Source organism: Xenopus laevis, chromosome 9_10S, assembly GCF_017654675.1.
Source record: "Xenopus laevis strain J_2021 chromosome 9_10S, Xenopus_laevis_v10.1, whole genome shotgun sequence".
Lineage (NCBI taxonomy): Eukaryota > Metazoa > Chordata > Amphibia > Anura > Pipidae > Xenopus > Xenopus laevis.
In genome coordinates, this window is record NC_054388.1 from 16,771,707 (window position 1) to 16,789,608 (window position 17,902).

The window sequence follows — 17,902 nt, forward strand, 5'->3', positions numbered from 1 at the left end:
TGTCTCTGATATTCTGCTTAGGAAAAAAATTACCTTTCTTGAATCTTTCCATGAGACCAACCCTCTTTTTTTCTCCTGACAACTTCCTTGACTGCTTGGTGGTCAGAAACTGACCACTTATTTTAAAGGTTTACTTATCTTTTAAGCCTGAGTTGCCCAATCATCCCCTGACTTAAGACGACTATAAAATTCACATTTTGTAAAACTAATTGGTTACCATTTAAGTTGCAAATATCCTTAAATATTCCTAGGCATTTGAGTTGTAGAGATATGGTAGTGCCAAGCCTCCAGCACAACCCACAGCTCATTCGGCATATCCTATAAGTGTGTGACTTTCCTAAGACCAACTTTGGGCAGTTGATTGCGATATAAAGTATGGCAGTTTCCTACCTTCAGGACCTGTCAAAATTTGACAAATGATCCCAGTAAGACTGCTGATCTCTGTTCATTCCAACACACAGACACACACATCCCTTGATTTGTATTCAGGAACTCACCAGGGTCTTGCTCTGCCCTCTTTCCAGTCAAAATATTTCTATTTGCTCCTTTCCAAATAATAGGGAACATCTCTTGTGTAGCTGAGGCTGAAGAAAATTATTTAACCAATTAATTCTACCTTAAATTTAAATACAATAAAAAATATGAAAAAATACGTAAGTCTCCAGTTTGCAGTTGGACCTGTGCCTGGAACCTGTGTGTTGGAACTGCCCTATTGTTTTCCTTAGTACAGTATATGGTACAATATAATTGGATGACTTATTGTGTGGCCAGAATATACTTTTTTGTATGTGTTTCTGGGAGCTGTTGTACTAGGACGATAAATTCTAGTTTTATTGTGGCTTTCTCACCTGATTTATTTTCTTGCAGGAGCGTCCTACAGCCAAGAGACTAGGGGGTATATTTATCAAAGAGGGAAGTTAGAGATCACGACAGTCCCCTAGAGTGAAATTCCGCCACTCTCCATTCATTTCTATGGGATTTTGAAAGGCGTATTTATCAAAGAATGAACTTTCACTTTCATCCATTGATAAATATTCTTTTAAAAAGCCCATAGAAATGAATGGAGAGTGGCGGGATTTCACTCTAGCGGACTGTGGCGACCTCTAACTTCACTTTTTGATAAATATACCCCTAGGAGGGTTATTTATCAAAATCCAAATTTTTATGATTTATTAATAAAAAAAATCTGACCACACTAGAATCCCGAATTTACACTTATTTATCATTTAAAAACCATGAAAAATATCAGATAGACAAAAAACTTTTTCTGATTGTCGCATGAAAACCGTGACTGTTTCGGATTGTCACGCAAAAGTCTGAATTTTTCTGACATAACGTATGAATTTTTCATGAAATCAGAGGAAAAGCCCAAAATGTTCAGATTCTCGCACAAAACCCAGCGCAGACAATATCTTCAAATTGCGAATAGGACCTCTGCCAATGACTTCGACAGGACCATAACAGGTTGAAGATGAAGTCTTTTTAAACTTTTTGCCGCTTCTGGGTATAATAAATCTCGAAAAATACCGGCCCGGGGTTTTAGGTAAGTCAATACAATCACTTGGGGGTGCCTATCATTTGACCCCCAAGTGTTAATAGAATTTCCTTCTCCTTTAAGGACATTAAAACATTTTGTGCCATAAGCTACTAAAAATGCCTTTCCCTTTAAACAAAATACGGATTGTTTGTCCATATATTGCGATATATTTAAGCTGGCCAACTACATCGAAGTCATCCCCAGTGTGGCCAGTTCCTACATTCTAGCTCTTAGCTGCAATGTCCTTTGTCACCGCTGATGTGCCTAGATACAATATGTTCTGACTTATGAAAACTAGAGCAAAATGGATTTATATTCCTTAGAACCCAAGCCTGATATGTGCTTGTGCACAGCTTTCTCCTACAGCACATTTAGAATAAATACTGTATGCCATAGGCAGCTTTCTACTCGATAAATTCCACAAGGAGCCCAGCCATGTGTTTGCCATGCAAATCTGCACATTGTTCCATGTGCCAAAGTCTTTACAGCAGAGGTGTTATGACTTTTTGAGGGGGTTCAACACAGCACCAAAACCTCTGGGGTTTGGCATAATCCATGATATTGTCCATAATTTAAAAGCAAATATGCTTTCAGGTTTAGCTCCTCTTATACACTGCTTTGGTCCCCCCCACCAAGAGACAGCTCCACAGTTTGAGACCTTTGCTCCTACAGCTATTAAAAGGCTAACATTCATATCTGGCTATTTCTATTGTTCAAAGCTGCTAATGAAGATTGTTTCAAGTGACTCTTAAATCTCTACCAGCCACACAAAGGGGCCGATTCACTAAGCTCGAGTGAAGGATTCGAATGAAAAAAATTCGAATTTCGAAGTATTTTTTGGGTACTTCGACCATCGAATTGGTTAAATTCGTTCGAATACGAACGAAATCGAACGAATCAAACGAAAAATCGTTCGACTATTCGACCATTCGATAGTCGAAGTACTTTCCCTTTAAAAAAACTTCGACCCCCTACTTCGGCAGATAAAACCTACCGAAGTCAATGTTAGCCTATGGGGAAGGTCCCCATAGGTTTGCTAACCTTTTTTTGATCGAAGGATTTTCCTTCGATCGTTGGATTAAAATCCTTCGAATCGTTCGATTCGAAGGATTTAATCATTCGATCGAACGAAAAATCCTTCGATCGATCGAACGAACGAACGTTTAGCGCTAAATCCTTCGACTTCGATATTCGAAGTCGAAGGATTTCAATTCGAGGGTCGAATTTCGAAGTATTTTTAACTTCGAAATTCGACCCTTAGTGAATCTGCCCCAAAGTATCAAAAGAATCCCACAATGTCACATTATGAATGTTGTACCAGTTTAATTGGTAAAATGGACACTAAAGATTACAGAGCAGGAGCATGCTTTTCCTCTTAAAGAACTTCCACTGGACTTTAATGGTGAGCATCCAGTCGTTGACGTACAGGCTTTTACAAGCAGATGGGCTCGCGTGCACCTCAAAGGTAAGGGGAAGGACCTTCTCAGAGGGACAAGGCTTGTGTGCCAGGCGAAGGGAACCGGCAATTCATTTTGCAGCCTTCTGGGCTTTCTGTGCGGACTTTGTCACCTTGCCAGCTCCTCCGATTTTCTTCTCCACGTTCTTAATGACTCCCACGGCCACAGTCTGCCTCATGTCTCTCACAGCAAAGCGCCCTAGAGGGAGAAGACAATGACAATGAAAGTCTATGCAATATCATCTGGCAACTACTGGCAAAACATTAACACTAAAGCTTTCAATTCTTCACCATAGCTAATGACTCAAAGGTTTTAGGGTGGTGGCACATGCTCCGATTCGTGGAGATTATTCGCCCAGAGACAAATCTTGTCTTCTTCGGGCGACTAATCTGCCCGAAATGCCTTCCTGACGGCTAGAATGTGAATCGCCGGCGGGATGGTTTCTTCGGATCGTTTCGGTTTCTGAAGTTGCCTCAGGAGGAAACTTCGGGCGACTTCAGAAAGCTGAAGTGATCTGAGTGCCATCCCGCCAGAGTGCCATCCCTGAATTGGAATATGTGCCACCACCCGTAGGCTCAGCCCTGAACCTATTCAGATTGGACTCTACAATAAAATGTTTGGTGGTTATGTAAAAAAATGGGACACAGCACAACAACAAGTACCTGCATATCTTTGAAAGAAAAATGCTAATAATGTGCCATTATATGCGTCCCTTCTTGATGGACCCAAAAATGCCCATCTGTAACTAAATTATATTGTTCTCTCACCCCATGCCATGGAGTCTGTTGTACTTACCAAGAGGTGGGTATTGGGAGAAGCTCTCCACACACATAGGCTTCCCAGGGACCATCTCCACAATGGCAGCATCTCCAGATTTCAGAGACTTGGGGTTGTCCTCAAGCTTTTTGCCAGATCGGCGATCAATCTTTTCTTTTAGCTCTGCAAACTTACAGGCGATATGTGCAGTATGGCAGTCAATAACTGGGGAATATCCAGCACTGATCTGACCAGGGTGGTTCAAGATGATCACCTAAGCATAAGGAATAAACATGTTTGTATGTACCACCATCAAATACAGTGACATGTTCTAGTAATCATTCTTCAATTCAGTTTCTGTAACCATCACCAGGCCTTTAACCATTCGTAGCTGGCTTTGATCTGTAAGCCTGCAGCATACCACTCCTCAGCATTGGACTACAGTGTCAGGCTACATGGACCTAGGTCTGTCCCCAAGTTCTGGTGACCCCTCCATCCTTTCTCACTAGGTCCTTATCTGTTTAACTCAATAAACACTGGTGGTACGCTTGTTTGTCAATTTGGAAGAAAGAAGATTTCAGAACTTTTTAAACCTGTGTCAGCTGGGTAGCTAAGGTTCCTTACATAAGAAAAATAATACACATCCGTAGGAAGACTGGCTTGCTGAGATGGGCTTTAGACCTACACAATTTCTTACCTGAGCAGTGAAACCTGCGGCTTCCTGGGGAGGGTCAGTCTTGCTGTCACCACAAACATTGCCTCTGCGAATGTCCTTGACTGACACGTTCTTGACGTTGAAGCCAACATTGTCCCCAGGCAGAGCCTCACTCAGAGCCTCATGATGCATCTCAACAGACTTTACCTCAGTTGTGATATTGACTGGAGCAAAGGTCACCACCATGCCTGGCTTTAGAATGCCGGTCTCCACTCGACCTACTGGAACAGTGCCGATTCCTGACCGTGCAGTAGAATCACAAAGGTAGGTTAGGGATACAACTAAGCAAAATGGAGAGGGGAGGCAAAAAGAAGCAGGGTAATTACCTCCAATTTTATAGACATCTTGCAGAGGAAGACGGAGAGGTTTGTCTGTTGGGCGAGATGGAGGGAGGATGGTGTCCAAAGCCTCAAGCAGGGAAACTCCATTTGCATTGCCTTCCTTCCTCTCCACTTTCCATCCCTTGAACCATGGCATCTAGAGGTCCAGAAGCTATAAGTTAAGTTATGGTACAGAAGACGCAGAGTGGGAGAGCAAAAAGATAGCTGTACCCCGGGAAAGGCAAGTAGAACAAAGAATTCCATGTGTGCATGAAATGGGGAGAAGAGAATGGAAAGAATAACATACCAACACTGTGGAAATGGAAAGAGGGATGTGCAATAAATGGGAAAGGAATAGCTTGTGAGAGTGGCAGAGAGGCTGAAGCTACATGATGGTAACTAAGTGGCAACAGTTGCATTCAAAGTGTCAGAGGGAGAGAGAAGACCTGTATCCAGGAGTGTGACAGGCAGAGTGGGAGGCAGGAAAGAGGTGCATGCAGGGAAGGTTAGTAAAGGGGAGAAGGAAGAGGTGCATGCATGGAAAGGTGAATGAGAGGGGAGGAAAGAAGTGCATGCAGGGAAGGTGTGTTAGATATAAAAGAAAGAGTTGCATGCAGAGAGCTAGTTAGGGAGAGTTGCATGCAATAAACGTGAATTAGAAAGAAGAAGGAAGGGTTGCATGCATGAGACTGTGAGTGAGACAAATACATTTTCATATAACTGTGTCCCAGAATTGAGTAGGATTTAGTAAGAGTGTAGTAAGTTAAAACAGAAAAGGACAATTGAAAAGGACAAGGGATATCCAGCCTCCCCAGATGGATGTCAGAATATTGAGTGGAACTGATAGATAGGGGAACACAATGGCAAAAAGAGAGTAAATATTAATTTCAGGAATTCTGCCAAAGACTAAAGGAAGCCAACTGGAAACTGCAATAACCTGCACCCTATTGAAACAGGTTTTAATAATACATATTCTAAGAACAAGAAATCAATAAATGGGTTTATATGATATACATATATCACTCCTTTTCAATATTTAAATAGTAACTGCCATCTCCTATGGCACTGATCCCCAACCAGCAGCTCGTGAGCAACATGTTGCTCCCCAACCCCTTGGATGTTGCTCTCAGTGGCCTCAAAGCAGGTGATTATTTTTGAATTCCAGGTTTGGAGGCAAGTTTTTGTTGCATTAAAACCAGGTGTACTGCCAACCAGAGTCTCTCATAGGCTGCCAGTCAACATAGGGGCTACCAATAGCCAATCACAGCCCTTATTTGGCACCACCCAGGAAAATTTTTCATGCTTATGTTGCTCCCCAACTTTTTTTACATCTGAATGTTGCTCACAGGTGAAAAAGGTTGGGGACCCCTGTCCTATGGGATGGCAACCTCAAGAAACAATTGGCCTTTTATTGTGACATCAGTGAGATGACATGACATCCCCACTAGGATTTCATATACCTTATATGCAAAAAGTTGATTTAATGATGATTATTTTTTTAAATCCCATGAGCCACAAAGCCTTCTGGGTAATATATTAATGTTCTAATAAAACCTGCTCAGAGGGGCTTGATGGAAAGGCCATGTTTGGCCGGCTACCCTTGTCTTCTGGCTCCCAGCCCTGGTCTTTTTATAACTGGGTTTTACGGGATCTGATGAGCTTGAAATATTTGGACCTGATGACTAACTGTCACAGATTTCTAAATGGAGATGGGGGGTGAGGGGACATTCCCTACGCCATGATCAACACCCAGGGTTGCACCTCAAACTGGCAGGAGAGGTCAGTCCTTATGCAGGATACTTAAACTTGGTCTCACTGTCGGGGCAGCACCTGCCTGAAGATATATCAGTTGTGCAAGACCCATATACATATAAAGGTTTCATTTATTAGAGGAGTGCATACGTGAAAAAAATGTGCCATGTTCTTTATCCTCAACATTTCTTCTCAGAATTCAATTGTAATTGTGCCAACCACATTTAGCTCAGATACCAAAGGTGTAAAGATTATGGTTATTAAACTGTTTACAGATGGGTGAAAGCTGGAAAAGGTCAACACGTGGGTGGGTCATGGGTGCACCTTATACACCAAGCACTGTATATAGTGATTGTAAAGGTGCCCTTAAAGGAGAAGGAAAGGTTAAAACTAAGTAAGCCTTATCAGAAAGGTCCATCTAAATATACCAGTAAACCCCCAAAGTAATGTTGCTCTGAGTCCCCTGTCAAAAGAAACACAGCATTTCTTTCCTTCTATTGTGTACACATGGGCTTCTGTATCAGACTTCCTGCCTTCATCTTAAACCTCATTGCCCTGGGCAAGAGCATGCTCAGTTTGCTCCTCTCCCCCCACCCCTCCCTTCTCTACTGTAATCTGAGCCAAGAGCAGGGAGAGACTCATGCAGGAAGTGATGTCACACCACATTAATACTGCAGCTCCTATTCTAAACAAACAGAGAGTTTCTAGAGCTTTTTACTCAGGTATGGTAAAACATTCTACAGAATAAATATAGCATTCTAGCTTGCACTATTGCAGCTAATCTATTGGCAATAAAATGCCTCCGTAGCTTTCCTTCTCCTTTAAAGTTTAGAAATATCTGCATAACCCCCATTCTTATTTGCCTTTTAACAAACCGTATCTGCCCAATCAGTTCCCACTATGTCAGAGTTCAAAACAAACCTCATCAGCCTATCACCAGCCAGTTCCACAACATCAAATCAATCCATTGGTCATTAATATCCAATAGTAAGAGGCACAAGCAACAGTGGTTTTAAAACACAAAATAAGAGACCGCTCAAGCTCACCGCTCGTTCCTCCCCCTGCCAGGTGCTCAGTCTCCAGTGTCCCCACTGTATCCAATAACAGAAAAATCAGAATAGACTGCACTTCTGAACAGTTTAATAAAGCAGGTTGCTGGAAAAACCTAACGCGTTTCGTCATAGGTTGATTAAGGGATTTGATTCTGAAACGTGTTAGGTTTTTTCCTGTCCAGTGCCGTCTATTCTGATTTTCCTGTTATCAACAGTGGTTTTAGCTTTATTGTCCTGGTGGACTTTCAGTTTATCCACATAAAATCCTCTTATTATAGACAATCAAGATTACTGAAAGTTATAAAGTACTGTCATTAGAGTCTTGCACATCATAGACTTAGAAGAGGGCATATGATCCCTATGTATATAAATAAAAAATGGGTATATATAATTATTTATTTGATGTCTTATTCTCTACAACAGGGGTCCCCAACCTTTTTTTTACCCGTGAGCCACATTCAACTGTAAAAATAGTTGGGGAGCAACACAAGCATGAACAAAAGTTCCCAGGGGGCAAATAAGGGCTGTTATTTGCCATTTGGTAGCCACTGTGTACTGGCAGCCTACAGGAGGCACTGTTTGGCAGTACATCTGATTCTTATGCAACTAAATCATGCCTCCAAACTAGGAATTCAAAAATAAACACCTGCTTTGAGACCACTGGAAGCAACATCAAAGGAGTTGGAGAGCAACATCTTGCTCACTAGCTCTAGAGCAGGGATCCCCGACCAGTAGCTAGTGAGCAACAAGTTGCTCTCCAACTCCTTGGGGTCGCAACACAAGCATGAACAACTCCCTAGGGGTGGCATATGTCTGTGATTAGTTATTTGGTAGCACCTATGTGGACTGACAGACTACAGATGGGTCTGTTTGGCAGCACAACATAGCCTTTATGACTCCATGTCAGAAATCCAGAAATCAGCAGCTGCTATGAAGGCACTGGGAGCAACATCAAATGGGGTGGAGAGCAACATGCTGCCTACGAGGGTTAATGTTCTAGAGGAATCCAGAGGACACTATGGAATCTGCTGACATAAAAATAATGAAGGTTCCACGCTAAGGTTCGCAAAAGATTTTTTACAGTTAGACTAGTAAAGCTGTTTAATTCTCTACATAGAGCTGGTAGATACAATAGACAGTGTCAAGAAAGGGTTGGACGCCTGATTAGTGGGTGAGAGCATTTATTCTCTTAGCAATAGGTTGAATGTCCTAAGGAAATGTTTTCCTACTGAGAAGTCCTCTGGATCTAGCAGATAAAAACATTATACTTCATGAATGAATCTTTTTTCAACCTTAACTAAGCTATGTCTTTATGATCACATGGATATTGTCTCTCACTGGACTCCTCAAACTTCATGCCTGTTTATTTTCTCCTATTACTTGTATTGTCTCTACAACGTTCCACCATTACTTGTATGGTTTCTACATACCATCACCATCACATACACATTGCACCTAGGGCCCCAGACCAAGTCAACCCAAAAATATGACAGATTTATTCATTATTCCATTCCTTCATAAACAAGATTCCCACTTACATTGGGAGAGGGCTCCAACATGTTATCCCCATGCCAGCCAGAAATGGGTACAAAGGGGACCGTAGCTGGGTTGTAGCCAATCTTCTTGATGTAGGCGCTGACCTCCTTCACAATTTCATCATAACGCTTCTCACTGTAAGGAGGCTCGGTGGAGTCCATCTTATTGATCCCCACAATGAGTTGTTTTACTCCAAGCGTGTAAGCCAGGAGGGCATGTTCACGAGTCTGTCCATTCTTGGAGATGCCAGCTTCAAACTCACCCACCCCGGCTGCCACTATCAGCACTGCACAGTCTGCCTGGGGAAGAGGAGAGGGAGAGAAGTTAGAAATGTAGCACATTACAACAGAGATAATCCCTCCAACCGAAACCCCATCTCATTATATTACAATAGTAGCCTTTGGTAGAGCTTGAGTACTTTATGAGAAACCTTGATGTGGACTTCTCTCTCCCTCTCTCTTTTTCTTTCTCTCCCTCTTACCTGAGAGGTTCCAGTGATCATATTCTTGATAAAGTCTCGATGTCCTGGAGCATCAATGATGGTGATATAATATTTGGTTGTCTCAAACTTCCACAGGGAGATATCAATGGTGATTCCTCGCTCCCTCTCAGCCTTCAGTTTGTCCAAAACCCAAGCGTATTTAAAGGAACCTTTCCCCATCTAAGGAAATATGCAAACATGCTTGAAAGCTTAATAAGAGTTTAATAATTATTATTATTAAGCTAAATAATTCCACACCAGTTTCTTTGTGGTCAGTTCTACACCTGAATGTTAACACGGTTCTGGTGGTCACTTACGTTATTGATAAGAATCTTGAGTGATTTTAACTTGACAAGGATTGTCATGGTAGAATATAAACGTTAACAGTTTCACTTTAACAGGAGAACAATAAAATGATCAATAACTTATTGTTTAGGCCATCAGGGAAGTAGAGTCTGCCTTTAAGTGATATACTGATACAATTCAGCAGCGATTGTATCTACAACATGTGGTACTTCATTTGATTGTTGGGAGCGACAGGGAATTGGAGCCTCATTTAACTGAAAGACTGAAACAATGTAGCAGTAACACTATCTCCAGCGGATGGCACTTTTCTCTGATTTTTTTTAATACAGGTATGTGATCTGTTATCCAGAATACTTGGGACCTTTATCTTTCCATAATTTGGTTCTTCACACCTTAAAGGAGAACTAAAGTCTAAAATAGAGTAATGCTTTGGCCTCCCCAGATATAACCATCAACACACAAATATGGTCTGGTAACACTAAAGAGATTACGGGAAAAGGCTCAATTAACCCTGAATATATGGCACAAACTGAGATATAAACAAGGTTTAATGTCACAATATCCCCTGAATATAAGCTATTTTCGAAACCCCAATTTTCCCCCGAGGATGACTGCTTCATTCTGCGTGCGTTGGGGCCAGACCGGTTTATTTACAATAAGTGAATTGCTCAATGACTCTATTACTGCCCCTTTAACGCTACAGGAATTGAGAGATCTAGCACCGCAGTCTACTTAACACCAGTTTTGCTGCAAAAGGGACTCATCTCTAAGATATACAAGCTTCTTAGTGAACCTCCGCCATTAACCCAGGGCAGCATACCTATATGACTAAGTGGAATTCTATAATTCCGAATCGATTGTCTCCAAAGGATTGGTCAGATATTTGGTGTAATTCACAGCGAATGACTACCTGTGTGAGGCAGAAGGAGCATATTTATAAGATATTGTTGTTCTGGTACTCCCGACAGGCTTCATAAGCTATTCCCAGATCATTCGCCCCTCTGCTAGAGAAATTGTTGGGACCTAGGTATCCCATATTTTTTGGGAATGCCCACTCATTCAAACAATGTGGCTGGAGGTCAAGAAGGTGTCAGGGAGCCGAGAGCTCCCTCCAGGGATCAAGGAGGAAGCCTTCTTGATGGATCAAGGTCGCGGTATCCAAAGGGTTAGGCAAGAGGATAATCGGAGTTCAGGCTAGAGTTCAAGGGCAGGCAGATCAGGATCGGCTTGGGATGTGGTGGGGATGCTCCTTCTATGTTACTTTTCTTGGTCTGACACTTGCTGCTTGTCGGTATCTCTCTACAATTTTCAATATGTAAAACGCGGTATGCTGGGAACGGATCCCTGTTTAGTCCCCAATGATTGTATTTATTTATTCTATCCATAGACATCATACGAGATTTTTGTAACATTTTAACCCTTTTTAACCCTTTTTATCGTGCTGTCACTGTACCCCGTCCATGGTGCTAGTATTCAGTGCAAATTATATTGGTGGAACAGACCAGGTAGACGCAGTAATCTGCTGCAAAAGATGCCTTTTTATTTGACACTATATATTTCGAGCATAAAATACATTACATTGGCATTACTGACTTTGGCAATCAGGATCTATGTGCATGTTAGCAGGATCAGTACTACTACTAGGTGCATTTTCACCATGCTATTTGCTGATTTGTAAAGGATGACTATTATAATATTGTCTTCTCTGAAACTGTACAGGTGGTGTAGCTCACATTGGCTGCACACAACTGATTGTAAGTGCATCTACCCTGAATGTTTAAGGTCAGGAGGGCATATTCCTGCATGAAGGAGGGCAGTAGAACGTCTCCCACAAGATCTCCATTTTTCAGCCGGAGAGGACAGCTTGCCCTCTGCATGCACACGTAAAATGGAGTCTGCCAGCTCACAGCAGCTATAATTAAACCCTGGCAGAGACTCTCTCTCTCTCTCTCTCTCTCTGAGGCCTCCACTCGCAGCTGATCTCGGATATCATTGGGACTTGTCCTGCTGTTGAACAACACAAAGAAGCCTCCAGGGGAATTCATGAGAGCGTTACTGTTGGAAGGGTAACCAAACACCTCCCAAATTCACCCCCTGAAAAGAACAATGAACACTTTTATGGATTCCACAAATACAATGTATTCCTTCCACCTTCCGTCCATCAGTGGCATAGATGAGCTCTACAATTATAGTGAAATTATCAGTACTCCCACTGGGCCCTCTGTGCTCCGGTGCTCCCTGCAGCTATGGAGTTCTCTTTGTTTTTTTACACTCATTATAACATCCATTTTATTTAGGGTACATTGCACATTATACAAGCAAGGAACTCTGCTTTAAACTAACCAAGCTTCTAAGTTATGGAATATGTAATAGGTCTGTGGAGTAAATTACCAATGCTAGTACATTTGAATATCTATAATAGTGCTAGAGCTGTGATATCTGGTTACCAATTCAAGCGCAAGACTATTCAACTATAAGCTCCAGATGTAGCCAAGCAATGAATTTAATTGCCTCCTGCTAAAGAACTCCATACAACAGCTTTTGTATAACCAGACATTTCTAATTGGCCCACAGACCCAGAACAAATGTAGGTACTTGGGTTTGTGAAGAAGACAGAGGTCCACTATACTCACCTCAGCTGCTTCCTTCTCAAACTTCTCTATTGTCCTTTTGTCGATGCCTCCACACTTGTAGATCAGGTGGCCAGTGGTGGTGGACTTGCCAGAGTCCACGTGGCCAATAACCACGATGTTGATGTGTGTCTTCTCTTTCCCCATCCTCCTGGGGGTGACACTACGGTGAGTGCAAGGAAGTCTGTGTAGAAGGAATGAAAAGAACATCACAGAGTGGACTGTTAGCGGGATCTATGTCCATTTACATTGGATCCCCAACCAGTGGTTCATGAGCAACATGTTGCTCACCAACCCCTTGGATGTTGCTCCCAGTGGCCCATAAAGCAGTCACTCTGTTGCTGACTTGGTGGCAAGTTTTGGTTGCACAAAGCCAGAAGTACTGCCAAACAGAGCCTCCTGTAGGATGCAAGTGCACCTAGGGGCTACCAAATAGTCAATAAGAGCCCTTATTTCTTTCTCCAGGAACTTTTTTATGCTTGTGTTGCTCCCCAACTTTTTACAATTGAATGTGGTTCATGCATACTGTAAAAAAGGTTGCGGGTCCCTGATTTACAAGATACAATAATAGGAAACAGCACCAAGATACCAAGCTAGGAACATGGGACATCCATCAACATGATAGGAACTTGCACTAAACACAAAGTATGTCAGTTACACACAATCAATAACAAATTATTGAGCCTGTCAATGTCATCAAATGTAGATACTCCTTCAACCTATTCCAGTTGGGCCATCATGCATTGTTATGAATGCACTGGGCCATCAGGATTTTCTTAATGAGTTGGTGCACCACTGCAGTAGGAGTCTTCTGGCTGTGGCCATGGCACTGTATAAGTTGGCTGACCATGCTATTATGAGCTAGATGGATTGTGGTAATCGGTTGGGTGCCATAACCATATAGGTCATTTGGTTGTGACCATGACAAAATTAGATATTGTGAGTCAGTTGGTTGAACTCTGACAGCATGAGTCAGATGGTTTAGCATGACTATGAAGTATCTGCTTTTGACCATAATATTTTGGCATCGGTCATATTATTAGACTGTTGGTTATGCTGGAACATTTAAGTGTTGGTGTGAGACATTAGTCATGACTCTAGCCACTATAACATCAGGTTTTATTTGTAGCACTACACCCATAGCAGATGTTAAAGAGGCGGTACACCTTTTAGTATGTTATAGAATGGTTAATTTAAGCAACTTTTCAATCTTCTTCAAATCAGTGCATGGCTGCTAGGGTAATTTGCTGAAATTGTAAATGGCAGAACTGCTGAATAAAAAGCTAAATAACTCAAAAACCACAAATAATAAAAAATTAAAATCAATTGCAAATTGTTTCAAAATATCACTCTCTACAACATCATACTAAGGGGCCGATTCACTAAATTCGAGTGAAGGATTCGAAGTAAAAAAACTTCGAATTTCGAAGTATTTTTTGGGCTACTTCGACCTTCGACTACGACTACGACTTTGAATCGAAGGATTCGAACTAAAAATCGTTTGACTATTCGACCATTCGATAGTAGTACTGTCTCTTTAAAAAAAACTTCGACCCCCTAGTTCGGCAGCTAAAAGCTACCGAAGTCAATGTTAGCCTATGGGGAAGGTCCCCATAGGCTTTCCTAAGTTTTTTTGGAATATCCTTCGATCATTGGATTAAAATCCTTCGATCGTACGATCGCAGTATTTTCGCTAAATCCTTCGATATTCGAAGTCGAAGGATTTCAATTCCTAGGCGAATATCGAGGGTTAATTAACCCTCGATATTTGACCCTTAATGAATCAGCCCCTAAGAGTTAATTTAAGGGTAAACCACCCCTTTAAATATTTTGTTGACTTTAATAGATGATGTAACAATAGTAACAAAAAGCCTTTAATGAGCATTATTTGAAGGTCGGGTTGGTCTTTGCAAAAACTTGCATGTTCTATGTTACCAAGGTCTCAGGGATCTGTTCCTGGTATTCACTACCCCTCAAAGGAGAACTAAACCCTAAAAATGAATATGGCTAAAATGCCGTATTTTATATAATAAACTTCTTGCACCAGCCTAAAGTTTCAGCTTGTCAATAGCAGCAATGATCCAGGACTTCAAACTTGTCACAGGGGGTCACCATCTTGGAAAGTGTCTGTGACACTCACATGCTCAGTGGGCTCTGAGCAGCTGTTGAGAAGCTAAGCTTAGGGGTCGTCACTAATTATCCAGCAGAAAATGAGGTTGGTCTGTAATATAAGCTGATGCTACAGGGCTGATTATTAAACTCTAATGCTAGTTGCACTGGTTTCCGTGCTGCCATATAGTAATTATCTGTATTAATTACTAATCAGCCTTATATTGTGACATTTCTATTTCAAAACACATCAATTAATAGTACTGCTCCAGCAGATATCTGAAAGAACCAACAGTTTTTTTATATTTTATTTTAAAATCTGACATGGGACTAGACATATTGTCAGTTTCCCAGCTGCCCCCAGTCATGTGACTTGTGCTCTGATAAACCACTTGCTCTTTACTGCTGTACTGCAAGTTGGAGTGATATCACCCCCTCCCTTTCCCCCCAGTAGCCTAACAACAGAACAATGGGAAGGTAACCAGATAACAACTCCCTAACACAAGATAACAGCTGCCTGGTAGATCTAAGAACAGCATTCAATAGTAAAATCCAGATCCCACTGAGACACATTCAGTTACATTGAGTAGGAGAAACAACAGCCTGCCAGAAAGCAGTTCCATCCTAAAGTGCTAGCTCTTTCTGAAAGCACATGACCAGGCAAAATTAACCGAGATGCACCTACACACAAATATTACAACTAAAAAAAAAATACACTTGCTGGTTCAGAAATGAAATTTTTTTATTGTTTAGTGAATTATATGCAGTGTAAACAGTGTCATTTAGAAATAAAAACGACACCATAAAAATAATGACAGAATCGCTTTAAGCTTTAGTTCTCCTTTAAGAAAATGAAGCATTTCTACCAAGTGTGAATGATCTGCCTGCAGAGAGTCTGTTGGGATTGGTTCTGCTGGATGTGAGAGAAAAGCCCAATATGTCAGTGTGAAGGTCAGGCATGCAGGTACTGTAGGTACATGTGCAGGGAGTTGTGTATGACTATATAGAAGCAGCTCCAACATTTAACCCACACAGAGTATATAATTACTATTACTGCAGATACAAAGCAAATCTGGCTGGCACAGGGCAGCCCCTACACTGGTTCCATCGTCATTAATCATGTGGCTTGCTTTTGGGCACAGAGCCAGTCTAAAGTGGCCTTGCCAGCTTTAGCTACAGCACCAGAATTAATGCTGTCTCTTAGGGGCACATTTACTTGGGGTCGAATATCGAGGGTTAATTAACCCTCGATATTCGACTGTCGAAGTTAAATCCTTCGACTTCGAATATCGAAGTCGAAGGATTTAGCGCTACTCGTTCGATCGAATGATCGAAGGAATAATTGTTCGATCGAAGGATTTTAATCCATCGATCGAACCATTTTCCTACGATCACAAATTGGCTAGAAAGCCTATGGAGACCTTCCCCATAGGCTAACATTGAGGTTCGGTAGGTTTTAGGTGGCGAAATAGGTGGTTGAAGTTTTTTTTAAAGAGACAGTACTTCGACTATCGAATGGTCGAATAGTCGAACGATTTTTAGTTCGAAGCGTTCGATTTGAAGTCGTAATCGAAGGTCGAAGTAGCCAATTCGATGGTCGAAGTAGACAAAAAAATACTTCGAAATTCAAAGTATTTTTTATTCTATTCCTTCACTCGAGCTTAGTAAATGTGCCCCTTAGTCTGTCTATTTCTGCCCTGCTCCAGTTCATTTACCCTATCACTATGTACAACGGTATATGTGTGTCTGTGTATGTGTCCCCTGGCACTGTTTATTTGTGTGTGCCTGTTCCCTGGCACTGTGTATAAACATATGTGTATAAAGCTGTGTGTGTGTCTGTTCCATGTCATTGTATAGCCGAGTGTATGTCTGTGTGTCTGTGCCCTGGTGCTGTGTATAACATATGTGTGTAAAGCTGTGTGTGTGTCTGTTCCATGTCATTGTATAGCTGAGTGTATGTCTGTGCCCTGGTGCTGCGTATAAACATGTGTGTAAAGCTGTGTGTGTGTGTCTGTCCCATGTCATTGTATAGCCGAGTGTATGTCTGTGTGTCTCTGCCCTGGCACTGTGTACAGCTGTGAGTGCATTTGCATGCTGACGTTGTTTATACCTGGGTATCAGTGTCTGGCTGTGCCCATTCCCCTCCCATTCCTGCCTCCGATGGATTTCACATTACGCCACAATCATGAGATACAATGTCCCTGTTATTGGAACAACTAAGACTGATGTCTACCTTCTCCCTCCCTGCCCAAACATGCCCCCTGCTCCCCTGCACACCAAGACAGAAGGGACACAAACACACACACACATAAGAGGTACAAGCTTGCCTGCAGCAAGGGCAAGGGTACAGACAAGGTGACAATGTGGGCACAACTAGACTTGCATGCAGGCCCATACATGGCACTCTAATAGCACTGGAGCTCGCAGGGGTGGCAGAACATGGCACAAGGTGGAGCAGAGGGAAGGAGGAGAGATGTTGTTGTTTTCAATAGACATTCTGCTGTATTCCCCCTTCATAATATTTCTAAGGGTTGGCATAATATAATTAATGTGTTTCCAGAAGGGGGGGCACACAAGGAGATAAGAAAAGGGTAACACTGGGTCTGGGGGTGCACAGACTTGGTGAGGGAAGAGGCATCTAAAGGGTTACCTACAGAGAAATATGGGTGAGGTGCAATAACGACAAATAGGGGGAGTGGCACCAAGTGGGGTTATATTGATGGATGAGAAGGAAGCACCAAGGGGTTGTATAAAGATTTTGGGGTACCATGGAGAGAGATACCCCAGAGATGGAAAGAGGGTGTACCAGAGAGATTACAGGAAAAACAGTATCAAGTGGGCACCGTGCAGAGGTCAGTAAGAAGGGGCATTACACGGGGTAAGGGTAACATGCACAAGAGGGGGCACTTGTAAATGAAGGGGAGATGTGTTTGTGGCACTTTAGGGGTGATATGAGTTTCAGGGGTTATATGGAGTTGTATCAAAGGGGCACCATATATACACCATACAGGGATTGGGATACCAAGGGTAAGGTGACCCTATAGAATGAACCTATGGGGACTCTTTACAGTGGATGGGAACACGATACAGGGAGTTGCTGTGACTTACAGGGAGTTGGGGCATCATACAGGGACAGAAGCAATAGAGAGGGTCGGGTACCAGACAGTTAGTAAGAGGAGCAGAAGGGCAGCTCTTACCTGTAGCCGAGCTCTCAGACAGCAGGGGCTGGAGGGTCCGGATCAGGCAGTTTT

General features: G+C 42.2%; 1 protein-coding gene across 1 annotated transcript; it reads right to left on the reverse strand.

The window, feature by feature from the left end:
- Positions 1 to 2,847: 2,847 nt before the first annotated feature.
- On the reverse strand, positions 2,848 to 17,857 carry eef1a2.S (eukaryotic translation elongation factor 1 alpha 2 S homeolog). The gene is made up of 8 exons (NM_001087387.1): positions 17,849 to 17,857; positions 12,546 to 12,726; positions 9,607 to 9,786; positions 9,128 to 9,424; positions 4,792 to 4,942; positions 4,448 to 4,704; positions 3,790 to 4,024; positions 2,848 to 3,192 (listed from the first exon to the last, which is right to left on the reverse strand). Exons 2-8 carry the CDS (start codon positions 12,687 to 12,689, stop codon positions 3,065 to 3,067), a joined length of 1,392 nt encoding a protein of 463 aa, NP_001080856.1. The 5' UTR covers positions 12,690 to 12,726; positions 17,849 to 17,857; the 3' UTR covers positions 2,848 to 3,064.
- Positions 17,858 to 17,902: the final 45 nt, after the last annotated feature.

What these genes read in the sequence shown, in the direction of transcription:
- eef1a2.S (NM_001087387.1), bottom strand. Translation starts at nt 12,689, where the DNA reads ATGGGGAAAGAGAAGACACACATCAACATCGTGGTTATTGGCCACGTG. An exon ending in AGATGTCTATAAAATTGGAG is followed by an intron (nt 4,705 to 4,791) that starts GTAATTACCCTG and finishes CTGCACGGTCAG; the next exon opens with GAATCGGCACTGTTCCAGTA. An exon ending in CTCCCAATACCCACCTCTTG is followed by an intron (nt 3,193 to 3,789) that starts GTAAGTACAACA and finishes TTCTCCCTCTAG; the next exon opens with GGCGCTTTGCTGTGAGAGAC.